This window comes from Dermacentor silvarum, chromosome 1 (assembly GCF_013339745.2).
Source record: "Dermacentor silvarum isolate Dsil-2018 chromosome 1, BIME_Dsil_1.4, whole genome shotgun sequence".
Classification (NCBI taxonomy): domain Eukaryota; kingdom Metazoa; phylum Arthropoda; class Arachnida; order Ixodida; family Ixodidae; genus Dermacentor; species Dermacentor silvarum.
The window spans coordinates 369,189,104-369,211,784 of record NC_051154.1 but is presented as its reverse complement, the minus strand read 5'-3'; the positions used below and the strand labels follow the sequence as shown (position 1 = coordinate 369,211,784).

General features: G+C 45.3%; 1 protein-coding gene across 3 annotated transcripts in view; it reads right to left on the bottom strand.

Annotated features, from left to right (window-relative positions):
• LOC119437452 (WD repeat-containing protein 6-like) overlaps positions 1-21,395 on the bottom strand; it is a 245,733-nt gene extending 224,338 nt beyond the window's left edge. For all 3 annotated transcript variants that reach the window (XR_005189379.2, XR_007465092.1, XM_037704476.2), the window contains exons 1-4: positions 21,179-21,395; positions 16,274-16,372; positions 12,648-12,735; positions 657-857 (exon numbers count right to left, since the gene is read on the bottom strand). Coding sequence is in view for 1 of the 3 variants with exons in the window: in XM_037704476.2 (XP_037560404.1) it covers positions 657-857; positions 12,648-12,735; positions 16,274-16,372; positions 21,179-21,245 (455 nt within the window). In the remaining 2 variants the exon portion in view is untranslated. The remainder of the gene's footprint in view (positions 1-656; positions 858-12,647; positions 12,736-16,273; positions 16,373-21,178) is intronic.
• Positions 21,396-22,681: the final 1,286 nt, after the last annotated feature.

Genomic DNA, 22,681 nt, shown 5'->3' with positions numbered 1-22,681 from the left:
AAAAATACGCAATTGTATCAAAATGGTGCAATTGGCGTAGCTGTTGCACCCCTGAATTTTGTTCACAACTAGTACTCTATGGTGCTGTCCAAGAAACATTCCTCCACAAAAAAAAAATTCTTCCACTTGTAGTAGTAACCAAGCTACCGGCATTTACAGCAGCAGAACTGTGTGCTATGATCAAAACTGTGGCTTCCCCTATGACATTACACCATGGCATGCATTTAGGTTCTGCAGGCTTTCAGACACGTGCAAACCTTTGTCAGAGCACTGGGTGGCACATCCCAACTCTACAATGTTTAGTTTTTCTTCAGTGGCAAGAGCACAACATGCAGACAAGACAATTTTGTGCTCTGTGCTTCTGCCATTATGCCTACTTCCCATTCCCACACAATTTTTCTGGACAATGGTGGCAAAGCCTTGATGTCATAGTGCTGAAGATAATGACACAGTAATGGCCATGGAGGTCAGCAAAGTGAGAGCAACGGCTTTTACAGAATTTGTCAGGCTTCTTGCAACAGATCAATCAATAAGCTTTAGCCAACCTTGATTACAACAGGATGTTCTATGCATTACACTTGTTCAGAAGGTCGACACCCTTTTGGGGGTCCGTTAGTGATTTAAAGAGACCTGCAACCACCACAGCAAAAGGATACAGTAAGCAGTAGTCGCTACAGGAAGTGACAGTGAGTGTCTGCTTGGCCTGCCAGTCCCAGTGGGCCACACGGTTGTGTCCAAAGCAGAGCGCCAGCGTCGTGAAACTGGTGCCTGGGACCAGGGGGCCCACTTCTGGTTGCAGCCACGCCACATCCCAGATCCAATCATCGAACATCACGGGCTGCAGGACAACCTTGAACCTGCACAGACAAGGGGCTCATCTCCCTGGCTGGACTACCACGAACTCCGCAAGAGAGAAGCTCTGGTTACAACAACAAAATTTCACTTAGCTGAGAGTACTGATATGCAGTACTTTAATCCATTGAACATTTACATAAGGCTACTTTGTCCATGTTAAGCCAGCCCATGAAGTGGCTAATAACAAGTGTAGCCTAATGAGGTTCATTAGTATGCTGCTTGAGTGAAATTTTGCACAAGATAAGCTCATGCTGAGCTCACAGTACTTACAAGAACAGATGGCCTGCAGACACGTCATTTCCTCTCCCTTTATGTGCAGTCATCAATTTCTTTTTTCTGTGTCAACCTGGGCTTCAATGACTACTCACATACAAAAATATTGACATGCTTTTGAGAAAAGGAATCTCCCAATAAAAGAAATGGCCGAGGGGTTAATGTGCGCACTTGTTTTAGCCCATGAAGTGGCGCACTTGTTTTAGTAAAGGTATTATTCCTAATGAGAGTGCGGTAAAGATAATGGGCAATTTTTGGCGACACATCATGAGGAGCTGCATGACATTGCCATGCGATTTTCAATAGCAGTCAGTCTCGATCATAAGTTTTCACAGTGCACCTATGTTATTACATTTTTGCTGTCCCTGCAAGAGTGCGCTAGTGATATCAGATAACGCATAACTCCTGAATGTCCCTGTTCTTTTCAGAAATATGGGCTCATTGCCATAAGTTTGTAGGTGTGCTAATAGATGACTGTGGCACATTCTAGAATTAAATTTGTCACCACGAGCGAATCTAGAAGATTCAATGACACATGTATAAAAACAGCCAGCCGCAAGCTTCGTGCTATCACTGTCCACAATTTGTACTTTTGTTTAGAGGGCACAAGTTTGCCCAACAAACAGTTCCCTTTCAAAATGGTTGAAATTGAACGCAAGTTCACTTGGTGGGAATTAACCACTTGCACAACTATGACAGAACAGGCACCACTGTAAGACAAAAGAAGCACACATTACAAGTGCAGACTCCCACTCTCTTCCCTAGCTGAAAAACGAAGCACCATCACAAGTGAAGGCTGCCACCCTTTTCCCTAGTTCAGGGTTGGTACAGGTTTCCAAGGCAAGATTCCAGGACTTTCCAGGACCTGTCACAGGTTTTTCAAGGACTCAAAGCGACATCCAAAGTATGATTTCTTTACTCTAGCATTTCCAAAAATGACTAGTTTTATTCCAATTACTATAAATAACTGTATATCACAATTATAATAAAAATGCCTAGCCTTGATAACTTCTCAAGATCACAACACAAAATGAACGCTTACAACAGCGGCTAAGATTTCTCCAGTATAGGCTGGGTAAAGTTCACCAAAAATATTCAAAACATTCAGCATAGGATTATTGCACTAAAATAAAAAGTGTAGCGAAGACAGACGCTAGTGGATCCAGCGCTTTTGCTCAGGAACGGCGCTCGTGCTTGAAAAAGCCGTGTCTTGTTTGACTGTTGCCGCTGCGATAAACCTTTTACAATTGATGGAGGTGCTGGGAACTCTAATAAACCCTTTACAAAAGAAATAAATGTATATCCCAATGATGCTAATAATGTCTAGCCTGGATCAATTTGCAAGTTCACAACAACACCAAAAAAAAAAGTTCCCAAAACACAATGAATGCTCCTAACAGCTACTCTGACTTCTCCAGTATTAACTGGGCAAGCTTACCAAACATTTCCAAACCATTCAGTGTAGTCTTGCTACACATTCATTACATTATAACAAACAGATGTATATTCCAATTTTGTAAAACATGTCTTGATCATTTCTCAAGTCCGCATTATAAAAGTTATGACAACGAGCACTCACAACAGCTGCTCAGGCTTCTGCAATATCAGCTGGGTTGATTCTTCAAATATTTCCAAAACATTCATAATGTTATTGCACTTATATTATCATAAATAATATTATAACAAACCTCCATCTAAAGGCACTGAGCATCAGTGGTTAAGTTGCTCCATTATAGCTCTCTTTAGCTTCACCTCGCGCGCAACAGTGAAAGTGGGACAAGGCAGAATGACGGGCGAGGAGTGAAACGAACGATAGGGTGAGGAAAGCAGCGTAAACACTTTCAGCCGAGCCAGCACCGAAGCGCGGCGTGGGTATCTCGCTCCGTTGGCGGTTTGACGCGGCGAAGCCTTTTATTTTTGTCCACGCAGTTCTGCAAAACGGAACCGTGTGTGCTCGCGTCGGCGTATTGTTTCTGAAATGGGGAGTTAGTCAGATCGACGCCAATGTCAAGTGCATTGCTCACGAAATTCCAGGATTTTCAAGGAAGGAAAAAAATTCCAGGACTTTCAAGGGCCTTGAAAACATACTTTTCAATTTCAAGGGTTTTCAAGGATTTCAAGGACCTGTACGCACCCTGCTAGTTGAAAAACAACTCATGAGTTCAGGTTTGCCTCATACAGCTGTGTCACCTTTCCTTGGGAGGGTGGAGAGTTGCGTGCATGCGCTACTCTTGATGGAGGAGAGACATGACTGGCGGCACAGCAAACGAGGATTTAATACGTACAGAGACGGTGAACACACGCGACACACAACACTAAAACTACAACTAAACAACTAAAGGCACGCAAAACTAGACATAACTCAACGAAAAAGCTTACTTAATATATAAACCAAATCTCTAACCTAATACAACACTACTACCAAACAACTATCTCATTTCTGGAGCCTCGCTCCGCCTTAAAGTCTCTCGGTCAGTCTTAGCTTTTGCTCGCCAAAGTCTGGCCACCTTGGCCCCGGCCTAACTGCGTCGTAAACAAAACGTGGGCTCTTACGGACCGCCGACTTGAAGCTCCTCTCGTCGGGTCCGAGTCGCATTCATTCGGGGCGTCATTACTGCAGTAGATGCCGACGACTCGCGTTGCCTCCTTTGTCGGTGGTGAGCTCGTCGGTATCTCGTCGGTGATGCGCTCGTCAGCGATGGCGCTCGGCGTTGCTTAGGCCCACCTGCCTAGGCCTAGCGTCGGGATGCGTCGCAATTTCTTCAGGAGTGCCGACGTGGCGTCCCGAGGAGAATCAAATGCGCCGGTCTGCCGCAGAAGGGGGATCCTCACTGGGATGCCTGGTCCTGCCGTGAGAAGCTGCAGCCCGTCCAGGAGCCTCGCCCAAACTTGCCGAGGTCGACGGCCACACCTTGGACGGCCAGCGTCACGGACTCGGCCAGACCCCCAAGTCTCCCGTCGCCAGAGCCGAGCTGGAGATGCGACCTTCCTGGCCCGGTGCCACGTTGAAACTCCACGGACAGCGCCGTTCATCTCTCGACTATGCCTCGGTTCGTGCGCCTCGCGCGCTCACGCCGTTCCGAACACCAGGCATCGCGTGCTCCTCTTCTTTTTCGCGCCACCGGCGGCCTCTTACATGTGACAAGCTGGTGCTTGGCATGCATGTGATGCTACTGCGTGGTCTTTTTATGATACAATGCTGGCGAACTGATCTGCTCTTGGCAGTTAAACTCAGCAACAGGCTAGGACACGCAGAGAGCAAAATGCTTGCTCTAATTGTGTTTACCAGATTGGCGGAGACACGCATGCAGGGGATCACAAAGGGACTGTGGTTTCAACGTTTTGCAATGGCTGCAGCTTTGAGTCAAGAAATAAAGAAAACAAGAAAAAACTAGCGTAGCAAACATTGTTTCACTTTCACTAACTACAAAGCAAAAGGCAACCCAAACATACAATCAAGGTTTATTCAAGGAACACAAGTTTTGAGAATTCCTATAGTGAAAAGTTAAAATGGGGAAGGGGGGGGTTACTGTCCTGAAATGCACAGCAGGCTATAAAAGGTGCCTTAGTGGAGGGCTCTGGATTAATTTTGACCAACTGGGGTTCTTTAAAGGGATAATGACACAGTCCTTCAACTAGTCTCAGTTTATCATTGCTACAGAGAGTAAAGCAGCCAATATGATTATATAAAAAAAACTGGCTCTCATCACACCATTCAACTCGAAATTTAAAATTTGAAAATGCTGCCTGTAAGCCCCTCTCAGTGACAGCGACTGCCATTTTGGCATGAATTGTGTGACATCAGGAAGTGTGGGGTCACCACTCTGTCGACTGCCTTGAAGCAGTGCAAAACCACACTGGCATCTAGCTCTGCACACTCTGGCACCCAATGGCAAAGCAAGAGCATTGCCATTGAATTCAGTACAATTTCTTGTTGAAAGCAGCACAAATGAGTGAACGCCTGCAGAAACTATCTCGGGCTGCCCACTGAGACGCACATGAGAAAACAAAACGATGCATGGTGACCATGATGTATTTTCGGTTCCTGCAATCACTTCAAGTGCTTGCAGCGTACAAAAGCATGGCCTTTGAGATTGGCTTCCATTACTCTGAGGGAGCTGTAGCTGGAGATTCAATTCATTTTGTCCCCTGTTAGTGTTGCCATACTGCTAATGATTATATGCAGCTAAGGCTTTCAGGCTGAAACTATGCTTGTGTCAGTGAGGCAATATCAGAAAAAGATAGAAAAATGCGAAGCAACCGTTTCCGCTATGCGGAAGGAATTCAGAGATGCACTGCGAAATTGATGATCTTGAAAACAGAAGCCACGAAAACAATAGCCCATTTATGGTCTAAAAGAAACTGAACAAAAAACAAAAGCATTAGAAAATCTGGTATCCCAGGGGATACTTAATGAAGTGTTCAGGGATGGAAACAGCCAAGCAAGTTTTGGAGCAGCTCTGGGAGCAGCAAATTTGGCACTTTAGAGCAGGTTTGGAGTAAGAATTGTTCATTTTGGAGCGATAAATGGAGCAGCTTAGTAAAGCTCAACATGAGTGAAATACAGGCATATGAAGAAAAGGTGTTCCTTATTTTACTTTGCAGAACACTATTAGGTTATGGCAAATCAGTTCTGCAGAATATTCATGACAGGAAAAAATTGTCATTCACCTGACTGTATAACATGAAGCGACACAAGAAAACCTATACAGGTTTCTCAGAAACCACCTTTATATTACAGACCGGATGTGTCAACTAAATGCAGCCAAGAAAAAAATAACAGAGGGCTTTCCCTGAACAACGTCCGCTCTACAGGGTGTTTCACTTGGGCCAAACTTTTAAAATATTCAAGTGCTACGTAGCTGGACAGAACCAAGGTAATGTTGTTTGCCATCGCTTGGAAATACTCAGATTATTTTTTGCATTCCGCCTAATTATATAATTAGTCTTAATTATTCATTCAACTCCTCAATTATTATATTTAGATGAAAAGTGTCCATGAGGAAATTGTAGAGCAACATGAGAAACTCCCAATACAGTTTTCTGTTGCTCAATACGTGCTACATAAAAGTGTTTTTCAGAGCGTGAAAGAAGTCTGGGAATACATGCGAAGGGCCTCGAGCGTCCAATAACATGTGACTTCTACCACACTTTTCTCCTAGCACACGGACTAATTAGGGCCTCTCCTCAGTTTTCTTCCTTCCTCCATGTGCTAGAATAATCAACGTAGATACTTTGTGCTTTCCACATATGACATAAGACTTGATGTGATCGCTTTCACAGTGTTGCAAAAAATTTCTGTTGTTGTATTCTTATGCCTTGAGTTATTTATTTACATACTTACATATGCTCAAATTTAAATGTTCCAATGTACAGTCCCTGACCATTTTATTGTTCATTTTTTTTCCTACTTTGCTCACAGTATTGTGACTTTCTTCTACAATACCTGCTGTAGGCCTACAGTCTACAGTACTTTTAAATAAAGTAAATAAATATGCAGGGTTCGTACACGTTTCCAAGAAAAAAATTCAAGGACTTTTCAAGGACCTTTCAAAAAATTGAAATATTTGATACGGTAGTTCACACAGGTTACATCTTATTGGACAGAACAACGGAAAGTGATTTGACTTAGTGCACGTACAATTTCATTCGACTGATGAGTCGCCTGTGATGGAGCCAACCCAGTGGACCGCTCGCTTGTGCTTGGTGCCAGGTAGTTCTGTATAGAGTTTCCAGCTGCCATTTGCATGAGTTCACAGTGCTTTGCACTTTTCGTGTGGCTTCTGAGAGCAGATTCACCCATAGAAGCGATGTTGAAGGTCTTTCTGCAGGTTGTGCATTTCGCGCGGTGGGGGTCCGATGTATCCGGCGCAGCCCAAAGTTTGTAATCGTCGTTGCTGAGCCAGGCCCGCTTTGGAATTTACATTTCCCAGGCATTATTCTGAACCATGCGCACAACCAAAATGGGGGTAAAAGCAAACAAAGCGTCGACGGCACCGGAGCACGCACGCAGATAAACAAAGCACAATGTGGCCAACAGACAACGCTCAGGCTATGAGGCTGTGCCTGTTTTTAGTGGGTTGCCAATAAATCCAGCCCAAGGCAAACCCCCCAAAAAAAGTGAAATAATACCAAATTCAACTGTTAAGATTCATGTAACTGCTTTTTTGTTACAAATAAGCATGATGGCACAACTTGTATTTTTTCCAAGGAGGTCAAGACACTCTAGCCTCATTGTGGCCAGAAACTTAAGGCTTTTGGCCAACCCTGAAGTCGAAGCAAGCCAGAGGGAAAAAAAGAAAAAAGTGCGCGGCGGACGCGCGCTCGCTTCTTCCTCAAGCAGGAAGTTTGATTTCGCGGTTCTGGCATTGCGGAAAGCAATGAAGTTTGCCGGGACCACCCTGAAACGCCATATAATGTGAGTCGCACTGTCGGAGCCCGTGAAAACCCAAAAAATTCAAGGGTTCTCAAGGACGGAAAAGAAATTCCAGGACTTTTAAGGCCATGAAAACGGAAGTTTCAATTTCAAGGGTTTTCAAGGATTTCAAGGACCTGTGCGCACCCTAATATGGGTCAACTGTGACATAACAAAATTCAAATACTCATTTTCTACCACACTGAATGCACTCAAATTTTGCTAGATATACAGTTTAACACGTAATACATAATTAAAGCTCGAAAATTTGGTGTCCTGGTCCCTTTAGTGTACACCTAAATCAAACTACACAGGCATTTTTGCTCCGCCCGCCTCAAAATGTGTCTGCGAATCAAACCCATAACTTCGTGCTCAGCAGATGAATGCTATAGCAACTGAGCCACCAGGGTAGGCATTGCTGCGAAACATGCAAACTGGGAAGGCTCATCATGGCAAACTGAGCGTTCGAGAATCCGCATCACAAAGACGCTATCACAACAAGTTGGTTGTTAAGCACTTCACAGCATTGTACAGTGGAACACCATAGATATGTTCCTCGCTGTTGTGTTTTCCCTGCTGCAATGTCGCATTTTCGTGGTCCCGAACTAAATCCCATTGACTCCCATGTATTATGTTCCCATTTGATATGTCACCATTCTGTAATGTTCCCACATATTGCATTGAATTTGAATGTGGCGGTCACATAAATTAAGCAGTGCAGAGAGAAATTTGCTCTTGCACGTCGTTATGAAGGTGATAAATCAGGAGTAAGAAGACGCATACCAGGAGTAAACGTGCACAGAGCAGTTGGCGAAGCACTTGAAGTGTGCACTAGCTCATGGGTTCTCAAAGTGGGTTCCGCGGAACCTACGGGTTCCGCAGGTCCCTGCTCGGGGTTCCGCGAGCCACTGATAAATTTTCCCTGGTCCCGCTCTCGACAAGTGTCTAAAATGGCGAACACGAGGTGCGCTTGATCCAAAGAACCTCCATTACGCATGCCCGAGTGTCAAAAAGCACATCACAGTGTGTAACAGCAACGCGTGAACTGCGCAATAAATATGCAAGCAGCTTGTAGCCACCCAACCTCTGAGAACGGGCAGCGCGCCTAAGTTTTCGCACTTGAATCTCGGAGGCCGTAACTTACCACCATGCGCCTTTCTCCTATTTGTAGATAGGGTAGGTGCCGATAGCGTGTGCACTGACCTATACGTTGGAGAAAAAATTAAAAAATTAAAAAACGCGGAGCAGCGCAAATGCGCGCCGCAGAAGAGCAAGAACGGCGTAGCGTCCAACCGAAACGAAGCGGCGCAGTCCGCATCGCCGTGGTCCTCAGCGGCAATCGTACGCGGCACGTGACTGACAGCAACGCCGAAGCGCTTCGTGCCTAATTGTGCCTTTAAAGCCTTTATTCTTGCGTTTATCGCCGCACGTAACACCGCGTTGGCGGCTAGCCGCGTGCCTCCGTAAGTGCGTAGTCGCTATCTCTGATCGCGTCGATAACCACCGTAGTTTCGTCCGCAGCGGTTGCGGCAAATATTAGTTTCATTTTCACTCGATGCGTGCGTCGGCTGCGTGCCTTCACAACTGCGTAGTCGCCTCCCATGGCAGCGTCGATAGCGACCGCAGTTTCGTCCGCACTTCTTGCAGCGAAAGGTAGTTTCGTTTTGACTTGGTGCGTGTGTCAGCCGCCTGCCGTCTGAACCATAAAGTGGCCGTCCATGATCGCGTCGATAGCGGCCGCGGTTTCATCCACACTTGTTGCAGCGAACGGTAGTTTCGTTTTGACTTGGTGCGTGCGTCAGCCGCCTGCCTTCTGAACCGCAAGGTCACCGTCCATGATTGCGTCGATAGCGGTCGCGGTTTTGTCGACAGCGGTTGCGGCAAGCAGTAGTTTCGCTTTTACTCAGTGCAAAGCTGTCGAATATAAAAAGCACCGGCTACATCGCGATGGACGGACAATTTGTTGGCGAGCAGCTGAGTGGCGAAAAAATAATCGGGATGTGCGCCCGTTGGTGCAAAGCGCGTCTCACATGAAATCGCGCGCCGCGAAGGATGTCGCGAGGCCTTCGCCGCTGCTAGCGCCAATCAGTCATGAGATAAAGAGAATTTCAGCTTCCGCACTGGTCTTGTGCTAAATAGAAACAAGATTTGACGATTCATTGAGTAAATAAAAGCGTGTTGACGTAGTGCAGCATTTGTTTGTTTTCTTGATACCCTTGATAATTCGACCTTCGGTTAAATCAGGAGGGGGGGGGGGGGGGGTTCCTTGGCACTTTATGGAGCTCAGCAGGGTTCCCTGGGATGAACGTACTTGAGAACCCCTGCACTAGCTCAATCCTAAAGCGCAGGGCTACATTTATTTCGGGGCGAGCAAGCGTGCATAATTGCCGGTTTTCTGCAGTCAGCTTCGCCACAATGGAGTCGTGTTATGCAGTGAAGCACTGGCAAAATATTGGGGCAAAGCATATCAAGAGTCGGAAAGGCCCACCGTCCCAGAAAATCATGTGTCGCTTAATTATACACGCGCACACACGCCGTCACCAGTCACAGAACAAGCACCAAGACATTTATTAACTGTACTGGGAGCCATTCAGAGGTGTTTCTGACGTTGCTGTGGAGATTTGTGGCCTTCCTCACTGTTATGTTTTCCCCAGCTGTCAAGTTGTTTATTTCCGTGGTCTCTTGAAAAACGCATCAATTTTATTCAGAAAGACCAGTTCAGCAAAACCAAATTCTACTAATCACTTGTATCTGCTACATATGTCCTGCTCATATTTTTGCAGTGACCCGCCGCGGTGGCTCAGTCAGCTAAGGCGTTGCGCTGCTGAGCACGAGATCGTGGGATCGAATCCTGGCCACGGCGGCCGCATTTGATGGAGGCGAAATGCAAAAACGCCAGTGTGCTTACATTGTAGTGCACATTAAAGAACTCCAGGTGGTCAAAATTAATCCGGAGCCCTCCACTATGGCGTGCCTGATAATCAGAACTGGTTTTGGCACGTAAGAACCCCAGAAAGAAGAATATTTTTGCAGTGACAAGCGGTGACACAAGCACATTTACTAAATGTGCGAGTTTGAAACACTGATAGGACCATGCCATCTTTGCAAGTCTGCATTTGCGTCTGCTTCTATGTTTTCACTGGTGAGAAATGAAGTGAGTTGAGGAGACGGTACCTGACAAAGCTGCAAAAGCTTCCCTGCAACAAGCACCAGTAATGGCACGTACACACTAGTGGCAAAACCCACACGGCGCGCCGCCGCCGGCAAAATGCAGCAGCGGCAGGGCGGCCACACCAACCGGCGGTGCGCCGCTGCGGCAATCACGTGACAGACTAGACTCTCTCCCCCCTTCTCGAACTATCCGTCAGCTCGGTCCGGGAGCTGATGCATGCAGATGATAGTGCAAAACGAAGTTTCCTACTAACAGCGAACGCGAGTACGAAACGAGCGGTCGGGCGGGTCCGCATGTCACCAGTTTCCTGCGCGCACGTCACGGAAGCGGGCCGCTCTCATTGGTCTCCTTCATCCGCGGCACGCGGAAAACTGCAAAAAATCAGTCCAGGAGCGATTCCTGCCGCGGCAAGAAAAACCTGTTTCGCGGCTGCTTTCGCAGCGCGCGTCTTGCCCCCGCCGGCGCGCCACGCGCGTTTTGCCGCTAGTGTGTACGTGGCATAATAAATTAAAATGGAGCTGATCTCAAACCACACTGAAACCAGTGAGACACTTGTATTTGTACACTGTGTACAGGCTGTTTGTACAAAACCACGCTCTGGATTGGAGATGCTGAGATTCAGCTTCGTATTCGTTACTACATAACCTTTGTCGCTGAAGGTGCTGCCACAGCATACCTTACATGAATGAGGATGAAGAGCTGCAGTGTATACAGGGTGTTCAAAATTAGGCTTTACCGAATTTTAAAAATCGCCTGTGGCAGGTAGCACAATTCTTATGGCTGAGCTGGGTTATTCGATGAGGTGGACATTAGTAGCACGAGAAATCGAAACATATATTCAACTAAAAAAAAAAGACTAATTAACTTCTTATTTAATTACTTTACGACACATATTGCAATTTACAAATTGTAGTTGGTGATCTTGTCAGGCGTATCCACTTCGAATGAATTTACAGGATGACACCAGTTTGGAGGTACGCACCATCAAACTCACCGTAAAAATGCACTGTTGTTCCACTTACTTTTTTACCAAAATGCTGTTTTATACATTCAAGCACAAAAGTAACTGGAACGCCCACGTATTTTGTCCCACGCTTTGGGAAATAATATCTCGAAACTGGTGCAATTCTAAAATTCACTTCAAGCGTCTTGCAAACTCACCAGCTACAATTCGTAAATTGCAATGTGTCAAGAAGTAATTAACTAAGAAGTTAATTAGTTGAATATGTGTTTTGATTTCTCGTGCCACTAACGTCTGCCTCTTTGAATAACCGAGCTCAACAGTAAGAGTTATGCTACCTGCCACAGGCGATTTTTTAAAATTCCATAAAACTTAAGAACGAACGCCCGGTATAACACCACACATTGTCAGCTGTTACACAGCACTGGAATGAGCCTGCTATCTGCACAGTTCACAAACACGGGACAGAGACATGGCTCTTTGGCCATTATTGGCCCTTGCGTCATTAAACCCCATACATCATTAGACATGGTTTTCGTGAGATAATGGCTGCAAGAGCCACTAAGCTGCATTCCACTGTAAGAACACCTTGAAAAACACATCTAGCTGCGTGCATGCCAGAATTACGACGTCCCTTCCTATTTTCACAGTGTCTTTGAGCGCTCCATTAGAAACTGCGCATTCCGAAACACCATCATCAGGCAAACAGCACAGGTGCATCAGGTTGTTATGTCAATGACATCACTAAATCTGTACGCATGTTGGCCTATGCTGCCATTAAAGTTTTACACACAGTGCAGCATACAGCAATAAAGAGTCAGGTATAAAGTATTTAGAGCCATTAACATTGTTCTTGAGCTGTAGGTATCACTCATACTCCATGTGCGCTGTCTAGTGGCTCGAACAAATCCAGCCCAATACACTATCTTAAGAACTGCCAACCACGTTAGAAGTTCATAAAAAGGACTCACACCACTGATGACGAGGGAGACACCTCAGCAGTCATGATTGTCAGGAAACGAGAGCCAAACACAGCGCATGTCGCAAGAGACTTGCCCACTGCATCAGAAACAGAACAACATCAGAAGAGTTCACAAATTAGCAACTTGCATAAAGCTCCTTCTTCAAAAAAAAGCTTAAGATAACATTCTCTATTTTAGCCAGCCTGCCCCCTACCATTCCAATGTCAGTCAAGCAAACCTGAGCATTATGACCAAACATACGAATGTGACACGTCCGACATTCTGAAAATATCTACACTTTTTTAAAAGCAATTTTCTGTTGTAGCAATATTTAAGCATCTCACCAACATCAACACATATTCAACATCAATATTTAAGCATCTCATCAACACTTGGTGCCAGGCACTGTCACTTTTATAAGGTGCACACATCCACCCAAAACATGACAGCAACAAAATGTACATTGCATGCTAATGAGAGGAAGTGGACAGTAAAATTACTGTTACTTTTTTGTTGGACCCAATAAGCTTGCTGGCTACCACAAACAAAGTACCTTGCCACAGTGTCAAGTAGTGCTGAGTTGAACATCCGTCCAAGTTTTACTTGTTTAATTAAGGAGCGAGAAGAATAAGAGGAACAGAGGTGTTCAAATTTTGTTACAACCACCTCCATTGATATGAGTGGAGCTGGCTAACACTTCCAGGGCTAGATCTAGTATACATACACAAATACTCAAGACAGTGAAAGGAAGAATGGCCACAACAGTAGCTCAATGGTAAAGCATTGCATATGTCCTAATGTGGAAGAAATGGGTCCGGCTCTCCCCCCCCTGCGGCAAAGTTATCTTTTTCTCCGCTTTCATTTCCCTTTTTCTTATTTACAGACATTTTATTTAACAAAAGGAACCATTTAATTTCCCATACACTTTCCTTGGCTTGATGTCGCTGTTTAGAGGGTCCATGAAATGGTTTGGACAAATTTTTTGGAGACGTAAGGTGCAGCTAGAGTAAAACATTCGCACCACAATTTAAGTTAAGCATCTCATATTAAGAGAGATACGGACGATTACAGATTACCCTTCTCCCTAGTCATGCTTTTTCTCAACTCATTCGCCAAGCAACTGAGGCTAAGCTCCGCTTTCCCTGGCTCTGCATCATCTCATCTACTTCCGGTTGTCTTGGAGCCAGCACGCAAAGCCTCCCGAACTTCGCTACCCCCCTGGCCGTCGATCCCTCATGAAAGCTATCCAAGCAGCATGCATGCCAGCGCTCTGTCGCAATACCGAGCGTGTCCAGTATTTCGGTAACCACAGGTGAGCTGAGCGTTCTGGCGGATGGGCGGAGGCGTAAGCTAAAGCCCCTCCATACTACTACTGCTGTGATAAGGGGCATTAGCATAAACGTGACTGGCCTGAGCAGCCTGCATGGTGCCAGCCACCTGACGACGCATAGCTTAGCCAGCCAAACACAGAGCTACTATTGCTGTAACCAAGTGTCAAGCATTTTAAACATTTAAAAAGACGTGCTCACAATTACGCTCCTGCCAAAAATTAACACCAGCAGCAAAGTACAATACACTTGGTAACTGCTATATTAGCTCTGTGCCACTAGGTGGTTGCACCATGCAGGCCGTTCACGTTTGCGCCTCCGTTCATCCGGTAAAACACCCAGTCCACTAGCACTTGCATTTCCCCCAAATACTGCACACGCTCAGACTGTCTATTATGGTAGCAATCATTCGGTGTGAAGTGATGGCCGCAAACGCGTAGATCCTGGTGCCGATCGGATACCAACAGTCCGATGCACTGCAGCCACTCCGCTCGTCTGCTGCCTAGCAGAGGGACCCAATGTCTCAGCTTGACATATCGCCGATCGCTACATTTCCAGCTCACAATGCAACAAGAGTGTACCGTGGTGCTCATGAAAATGAAAGCTCAAGACCGACGCTGACCGCGCAGCTTGCGACAACACAGAGCATGTTGTAACACAAGCAGATGATACTTGCTGTGTGCCGGAAGTGCTAGAGTGTAAGGATAAATTGTGTATTCCTGTTTCTGTTACTTCTTTTTCATATAAATAAATGACCCACATTCCAACTATTATGAGCAACATTTGTTCACCATACAGTCGGAAAAATTATCGATGACGTGATCTGGGTAGCTATTCGGATATTGCCCAACTGACGTCTTCTTCTTCTTTCTGGGGTTTTACGTGCCAAAACCAGTTCTGATTATGAGGCACGCCGTAGTGGAGGGCTCCGGATTAATTTTGACCACCTGGGGTTCTTTAACGTGCACTACAATGCAAGCACACGGGCGTTTTTGCATTTCTCCTCCATCGAAATGCGGCCGCCACGGCCGGGATTCGATCCCGCGACTTCGTGCTCAGCAGCGCAACGCCTTAGCTGACTGAGCCACCCCGGCGGGTTGCCCAACTGACGTCAGTTGGATCAAATGCAGGAATTGGGATGGGGCGGCTGAAGTTTCTTTGTCAGGTAATTGAATAGATGTTGTGCTGACGCAAGAAAATGTAATAGATGCTGAGCTGTTTAATACACGTTGCACTGTTTGCTATGCTATCTGCAAGATACATTTTAAACATGTTGCTGTCATTATAGGGTCTCAACTATGCGCGAGCAAAGTTCCATCTCTAAATGTCTACACATTCTATTACACCAAGAAATTTATATTTTGCTACTTCAAAGGGCATTTTTACAAGTTTCATGACACTTGGTTGATTTATCGTGACTTCACGAATTGCTCCAAGACTCTGTGATCTTACCAGCATGTTTATTCAAGCATACACCCTATTTACAAACTGTCAACATAATGTACTCAGTAGTTACTTTACAGCAAGCATTTTGAACTCCGTGTAAGCCATCATCATGCCCAATTGGGCATCATATAATGCACTCATTTGCCCTATAACTTTAAAAATTCTGCCACCATATTCTCAAGAGCTACACACGGTTTCCACCCACCACATCCAGTAGCGCCCTTACGGCGCTTCTATATAGACTGGAACCTCATTATAATTAAACAGTATATGACGAAATAATCAATATAATGAAGTGAATGAAATTCCCCTTGAAATCTTTGTAGAGATCCATGTTATTACAGCATTGTTTTAATGAAGCAATATTGTCCCGCCAATAGATACGACGAAAAAGCTTTGTTACCGAAACCAAAAGTTATATATACTTGTTCGGCGCGGCAGTTCAAAATTCCTGCATCTCTGCGTTGAATACACCATCAAGCAACACTGACCTTTCTCACCGCCGTGCAAAGCTGCACCATGCTCACATCTGTGCACCATGCAGACTGGTGCAATAGGCATGGCCTCCGAGGTTGCAACGGTGCAATCTCGGAGGCCATGACTAGCTCCGCCTGGCTAGCGCCAGTCTGTGCTAGAGAGACAAGTCGAGCAGTACGAGTGTGAGCCGCGTCTTATGCACACTAATGCTGCTATGCGCAACAGTGAGAAAGGCCAGTATATCCACTTCACTCTCGCACTGTGGCACGCAGCTAAGGCTGAGGCCACGAGCCGGCCGAGCCATGCCAAGCCGGCGAGGTCTGCTGGCCTCCTCGTTCTCACCACAGAGCCACATGAGAGCCCACGAGAAGCATGAGCACTTACCAACGCGTATGCCATGCACATTGCTGGTGGTGAATGCTGTCTGGAATCCCACCTGGTTCAAGGTCTCCAGGCAGTAGGCATACACTCGGTCACCTTCCCCTGAGCACAAACAGTCACAAACTGTAGTAACCAATTGCAAAGACAGTGCAGATCTTGAGTTAGCACAATAGCAGGCTGAGAAGTCATAGGCTTCATTGCATTGCATCTCACGTTTCTCATTTTTTTTCACCATGGTAGCTGTGAAGGTTTATTTGATGCTTGATGGCCATATGCAACACTAAACACCTACCATCAAGACATTGTCATAGCAAGAATAAAATACAATAAACAAAATATTGAATAAAAAAGGTAATCTGAATGAAAATATAGAACTTTATTTCAATGCAACAAACAGGTTATGAGAGACACTGTTGTGGAGAGGCTCCAGATTAATTTTAGTCATCCGAGGTTTCTTAAACTGCATTCACAGCTCAGGATACAAGCATTTTTGCTTTCTGGCCCCATCAAAATTTTGTCAGTGCAACTAAGAAGCAAACCTGTAGCCTCATACAAGTACCTCAAGAGGTTGTCACCATTTGGCCAGCTAAAGCTCTACTGGGTAACACTTAAAGGCTATTTGCAAAATATTTTGTTTTTTATTATTAAAGCACCTAGCTTTCTTTGGCTCCATCACACATTTTCAAGGTGGTCCAACTTTCACCACTGATGCAAAGGGCCCATGCTCTTGCATAATAGCTGTGTGGGGCACATCTGGCCCTGAACGCCGACTGTTATAGCTGTTTAATTGAGACACATATGAGCTGTTGTGTGAGAGCTTTGAGGTGTCTGAAGGTTTAGATGCTGAGGTGTAGCCCTTGGAAAGGACAGCCCACTTCTGCCTTCCTCTTCCCCTGTCGCCTTCCATGTTGGCGCTCACACTGCTGGAGACAATACACATCACAAATAGGCTTATATGTATAGCCTATTTTACCGCTACACGCACTGGTTCTCTGTGGACTTATGCAATGAAACAACAAACACTACCTAAATATCTTTAATGCAACAAACATACGCCTTCAAGCGCATCATTTATTTAATAAAGCGAATAGATTTCCAGAAGCATTCAGCCATTTGCTTACATTGACAATCATCATCGATGGTTTCAGCACAATTTTAGTTCAGGCGTACAGCTCACAATTGTACAAGACATGGAAAATGAAAGAAGGCAGTCAGGTAGCTTGGCGAGAATTTCGCCCGCCTCGATATGAACAGCAACCTGGGGCGCGATCTTGTAAGCGTTCCAAAATGGAACGGAACGCCTCCGTTCGATTTTGGAACGCGTACAAGATCGCGCCCCAGGACTCAGAGCAATATACATATCAACCAATACATCTACTGTCAAACAGCAAAACACTCACCATTACAACAGAGTATAATAAGTCTACACTACCTAAACAGATCTTTAAAGGAACAGTATTTAAACACCAAGTTTTGAAGTGTGCAGAATTTATACATTGTATCTGGAACAGCAGCTGTACCCCACACAGGAAAACAGCATCGCAAATTACACAGAAATGATGAACGATAGATAAGAAATCTAGTTTTCATCGGCAGCAAGTCATGATGGCATAAAAAAGCCAACCGTACAAGTTAGCTTGTATGGTAGATAACCAATATACAAGCCACCTAGCACATGTTCAGAAATACATTACACCAACTTTTACAGGTGTTTATCAGCTCCTGTCTGAAATACCTCAGTGATTTTGTACTATGTGCTTGCCTCTTGCTCCAAAGCACAATGGTGTGCACTTTTGAGGTAACTGTAGTTAACCCCGTTCAGTTATTTAGGTAAAACGTCATCCTAGTGATGATACACATTCTCAACTATAGGCCTTAACAATTTCTCGTCCTGAACTGCCGAGGTCTGCCCGATACACTTTCAGCCCCGAAGGATCCCTGTGAATATATTTTTGTTTGCATACACAATGAACTTCGGTTTGCTTGAACTTGTCACTTACCAAACACTGGTCGTTTTTCCCGCCTACAACCAGTAATTACTTGATTATATTTGCTTCGGCAAGGTTCTGACTGGTGTTGCAGGAGTCACGGTAGCACTGGACGTAGCGACACAAGTTCGCGGCTGGGCACAATTGTTTTTGTTTTTTTTTCTACAAGTTGTAACAATTTTGCCGGCAAGAGCCGTGCCACCTGTCGCAGCAGAAGTGCAACTATGGGACGGACGGAGAATAGGCACCCTGTAAGACAGCGTAGTTCAAGGCATCGAAACCAATTGGGGCACAGCATGGTATTGGCACGTTCAATAACAGAATGAATCTTTTGGAAACACGTGATCTAATGCTTATGCTTTCCATTCCGCACCACAGTCCTTGTTTAGGCGGCAGTTCTCAAATCACCGGCGACTGCGTTTTCGGTGCTCGAACATTGACATTCCTAATGACATCACCGGACGTTTGTGTCATTCTTTTGCCTGTCCATAGAGGCTTGCTTAAGATGTCCTTGTCAACATGTTAAGGCGAGAAAATTGTTCAATAAATCGAGATTAACTTAGAATACATGTCTTCCGTGATTGCTGCTCTGGGCGATCTGATGCCTCAATCGATTCTCCCATCAATGCTTCATAAGCTTCATCGCCTCTCTGCTCTCCAGCCAGGGCAGACTCCTGTTACTTCAGCATCCAATGAAAGTCTGCACTTGGAAGGTGCTGGTAACACGGAACCTGTGTCTGGCTAACCAGACCGATTCACTCTGATTTTAAACTTGAGACGAGTTAGTTCCATTCCTATTTTTCAACTACGTTTGGTTAGCATGATTCCTGTCATTGACTTGCGATAGTGCTGCTATGCATATTACAGAGTCCTGCATATATAGCTTAACGTGTTCAAAAAAACATTTTGCCCTTACCGCTGCACTGTTCTTGCTGAAATTTTGCAGAAGGATTGCATTTTGGAGTCCCCGTCGTTCAGTGTAACAATTGCTACAGTTAATTGCCTAGTTCATAAGAAAAAAATATAAATTTGCCTTTGCTTATGGGGATTCAAGCTGCTGCTGGCAGGTGGCGACACAAGTTTATGCATGCGCCTTCGCGGCAGCAGCTTGCATCACCATAAGCGAAAGCAAATTTGCACTTTTTTCTTGAAAACCAAGAAGTTAACGGTGCCAAGTGTTACAATTAACGACGCTGACTCCAAAATGCGATCCTTCTGCAAAATTTCAGCAAGAACAGTGCAGCGGTAAGTGCAAAATCTTTTTTACAAACACATTAGGCAAAATATGCAGGACTGTATAATTTGCCATATGCCCACCGTGAGGCAGCCCGTATTACAAAAAACACGAATTTACACTTTAATGTGCCCCTAAACCTTAGTTTTCCATTTCATTTTCTTCAAAGTGTGGCTGCAGTAGCAGTGATCCAGCAAAATGCATTGACATTTCAGTGGCATGAATATAATGGGCACACTTCATTTTACCTGAGTGAATTAGCTCAAGAAGCGGCTAATCACTTCAAGCATGCTAAGGTAAGCGAAAATTGAGGCCTCGCAAGAGCGTCGAAGTAGCGCCACAAAAGAGTGAGCTACTCAAATAACGAGCCGAGTCAAGCTCCCAGACTCTATTGCTATGCCAAAGCATAACTTCATATACGTCATGGTGACATCCGAAAAAAAGAAAAAAAAACAGTTTTTGTGTTTCCATCCCTTTAAATGTCGCTACACTAGCACACACACACAAAAAAAAGACACGTTCGTTCAGGCCGAGAATATAACTAGCAGCGACATTTGTCGTAGGTGGAAGCGAATAATTTCGCTTCCACCTACGAATAATATCACAAGCAAAATTCGTGCCATTTCTGTTGCTCTATGCCAAATTACGCATGCAGTTTTGATGCTAGCCCAACGCGGGCAGACCGGTCCATCCCTGCCAGTGTTGACTCAACTTGCCTCGCAAGGCGTTGATAGTTCTTGCTCCAACGCGCCACCTGGGCAGTGGCAAGAGGCAATAGGACACCAAAGGCGTAACGCAGACACCTAAGCTGGAACACGTACTGGTCCATGGGTTTGGAGCTTGCCGAGGCAACCGCTTGCCCGGGGGTGGCCTCGGCTGCCCAAAACCACGGGCCGCCCTTGTTCCAGCTTTGATTCCACCACTACCCCTTGGGTGCCCTGGAGATCTTGCACCGCCCGCTTTGTTACTATCTCAGGTGCTTATTACAATCTCAGGTGCTCTTATGAGGCCTTCATTTGCCGGTTACATGTACCCTTCTGGAGCAGTAGTTGTAAAGAACCCAATCCATCACCGTGATCAAAAAAGCGCCCCGCGACTACTGCACCAGTCAGAACCTTGCTTTTGCTGAGACCCTTGCTTAATTCCCCTCAATATTTGGCTCTTTGTTTCGTTTGCAGCGCTGTCAATGCTGGGCTGCTGGTGTCGGTAGCGCCACAAGATATTCAGCACCGTACGCATCATCGTCACAGGAAAATCCTCATAATGTTACTCTGCGCAAAACTACTAAAGGAGAGGAAAGAATTGCAACCATAATTATTGCAGGAAGCACTTTGTGCAGCCGCTTGATGGTAAACAAATGATGCAAACAGTGGCGAAACGCCCTGCCTTGCTCGATAATACCACGCCATACGACACCTGCGTATGTATGCGAGACAAAACATAAACTTATCGAGCTACTAGGATAGCGGCTAGCACCAAGCAAACCGGTAAATTTCCCGCAGTCGACTGTTAACAATGGAAATCAAAACACAGTAATTCGCGATGTATAGCCCCGAGTACGCAATTTGTTATACGCACAACACGCGTATAAGACTAATCTACACAGCCATCAAGAGTAAAACAACAAACGGCGATAGTTTGCTGTCGTTCACAGTCGGCTTCAACGATTCGGTGTTGTGAACCTACCTACAAGAATGGTGTTACCCCAGAATGTCGCCGCTATAATGTGTGTCCTCGACAACAAACACTCCATGTTGATCACGTATCACAAAGTTCTCTTCGTAACAAGGATCTCTCGATGAAGTCGCATTTCATGACAGCAAGAAAACAAGTGGTACGACAACCGTCAGCCGGCAACGTTTTCACAGCCGCGCACATGGATGAGTTACCAGGAGCGCGGCCATGTTTAGTTTACAGCAATTTGCCAGCGTTGCCAACAGGCAATGGTCATTTTGCGTCAAGCCAACGCCTCGAGGCCACGACCTACTGAACTCCAGACCTGCACAGATCTCCCTGCTCCAGCACGCCTGGTCTAGTTCACTCCTTTTGCCGCTAGGGACAGAACGTACGAACAGAGTGGCGCTAGTTATAACCTGTTCGCTGTCGTCTGCTTCTGCGATCTGTTCCAGTGCTCGTGCCGCTATTTCTGCAGCCACAGATCGTTTACATTGTTTGTAGATGCATAAATTCACGAAAATAAAAAAGAAAGCAAAATTGCGAATGATTGCTTCTCATTTCAATCACGAGGTACAGTAGGAAGAGCGGTGCAAGAAAGGAAAACAACGAGTACAGCCGGCAGACGATAACATTTCCTCCCGTTGCCTTCGCAGTACCGGAAAAAAAAATCTGATTACCAGAAGTAGAGTGACCTAGTTCTAGTACACTCTACCAGAAGATTCATAGGATAAAATATAGTACAATAGAGTAATAAAGAAATACAATAATAAATAACTTGATGTATTGATATGAACAAGGGCATTTAAAAGAATCACGCAGACGATATGTATACGCAGACCACACACAAACTGCGTGAATCTGCAGACGCTGCAGAAGGCATGGAACTTCAGCCATAGCTACACGCAGCTTGCTTGAGTTAATTACAGATGGGATAACGTAAACGATCACATTGTGATATATTGCTCACGTGTGCCATCATGTAAATCAGAACAAAGCAAGGACTCTATCATCAGTTTTCACAGTTTCAGAAAAGCTTTGCGATGCATATTTGACGGGCCGAACAAACACGTAAACAATCACTCCATCAGTGAGTTTTTTTGTTGTTTTTTCTTGTGTGGAGCGGAGCGAAATTTCCGCATAATAGCAAACCTAGAAAGAATTCGTGTACTATTTTACGCGTTATTACATAGCACTACAATGAGTACACTTAAACAATTTTGACATACTAGCTGTTGTCTTCGCAAGAAATTGTCATATATGCTAGCAGCCCGCTACAGAAGAGCAGGCGCACCCATTCGAACGCCGTCCAGCCGCTCGCCGAGTAGCAGACGAACAGGTTATAAAAGCGCCACCTATGGCCACCGGTTGAACGAAAGTGGGCGCAAGCTGCTCCCATAGAAGCCGGACATCTGTGCAGGTCTGTAGTTCCAGTAGGTCGTGCTCGAGGCACTGGTCAAGCGAATGCTAAAATAACCTAAACAAAGTTATCAACTAACTCAAACAATGCAGCCA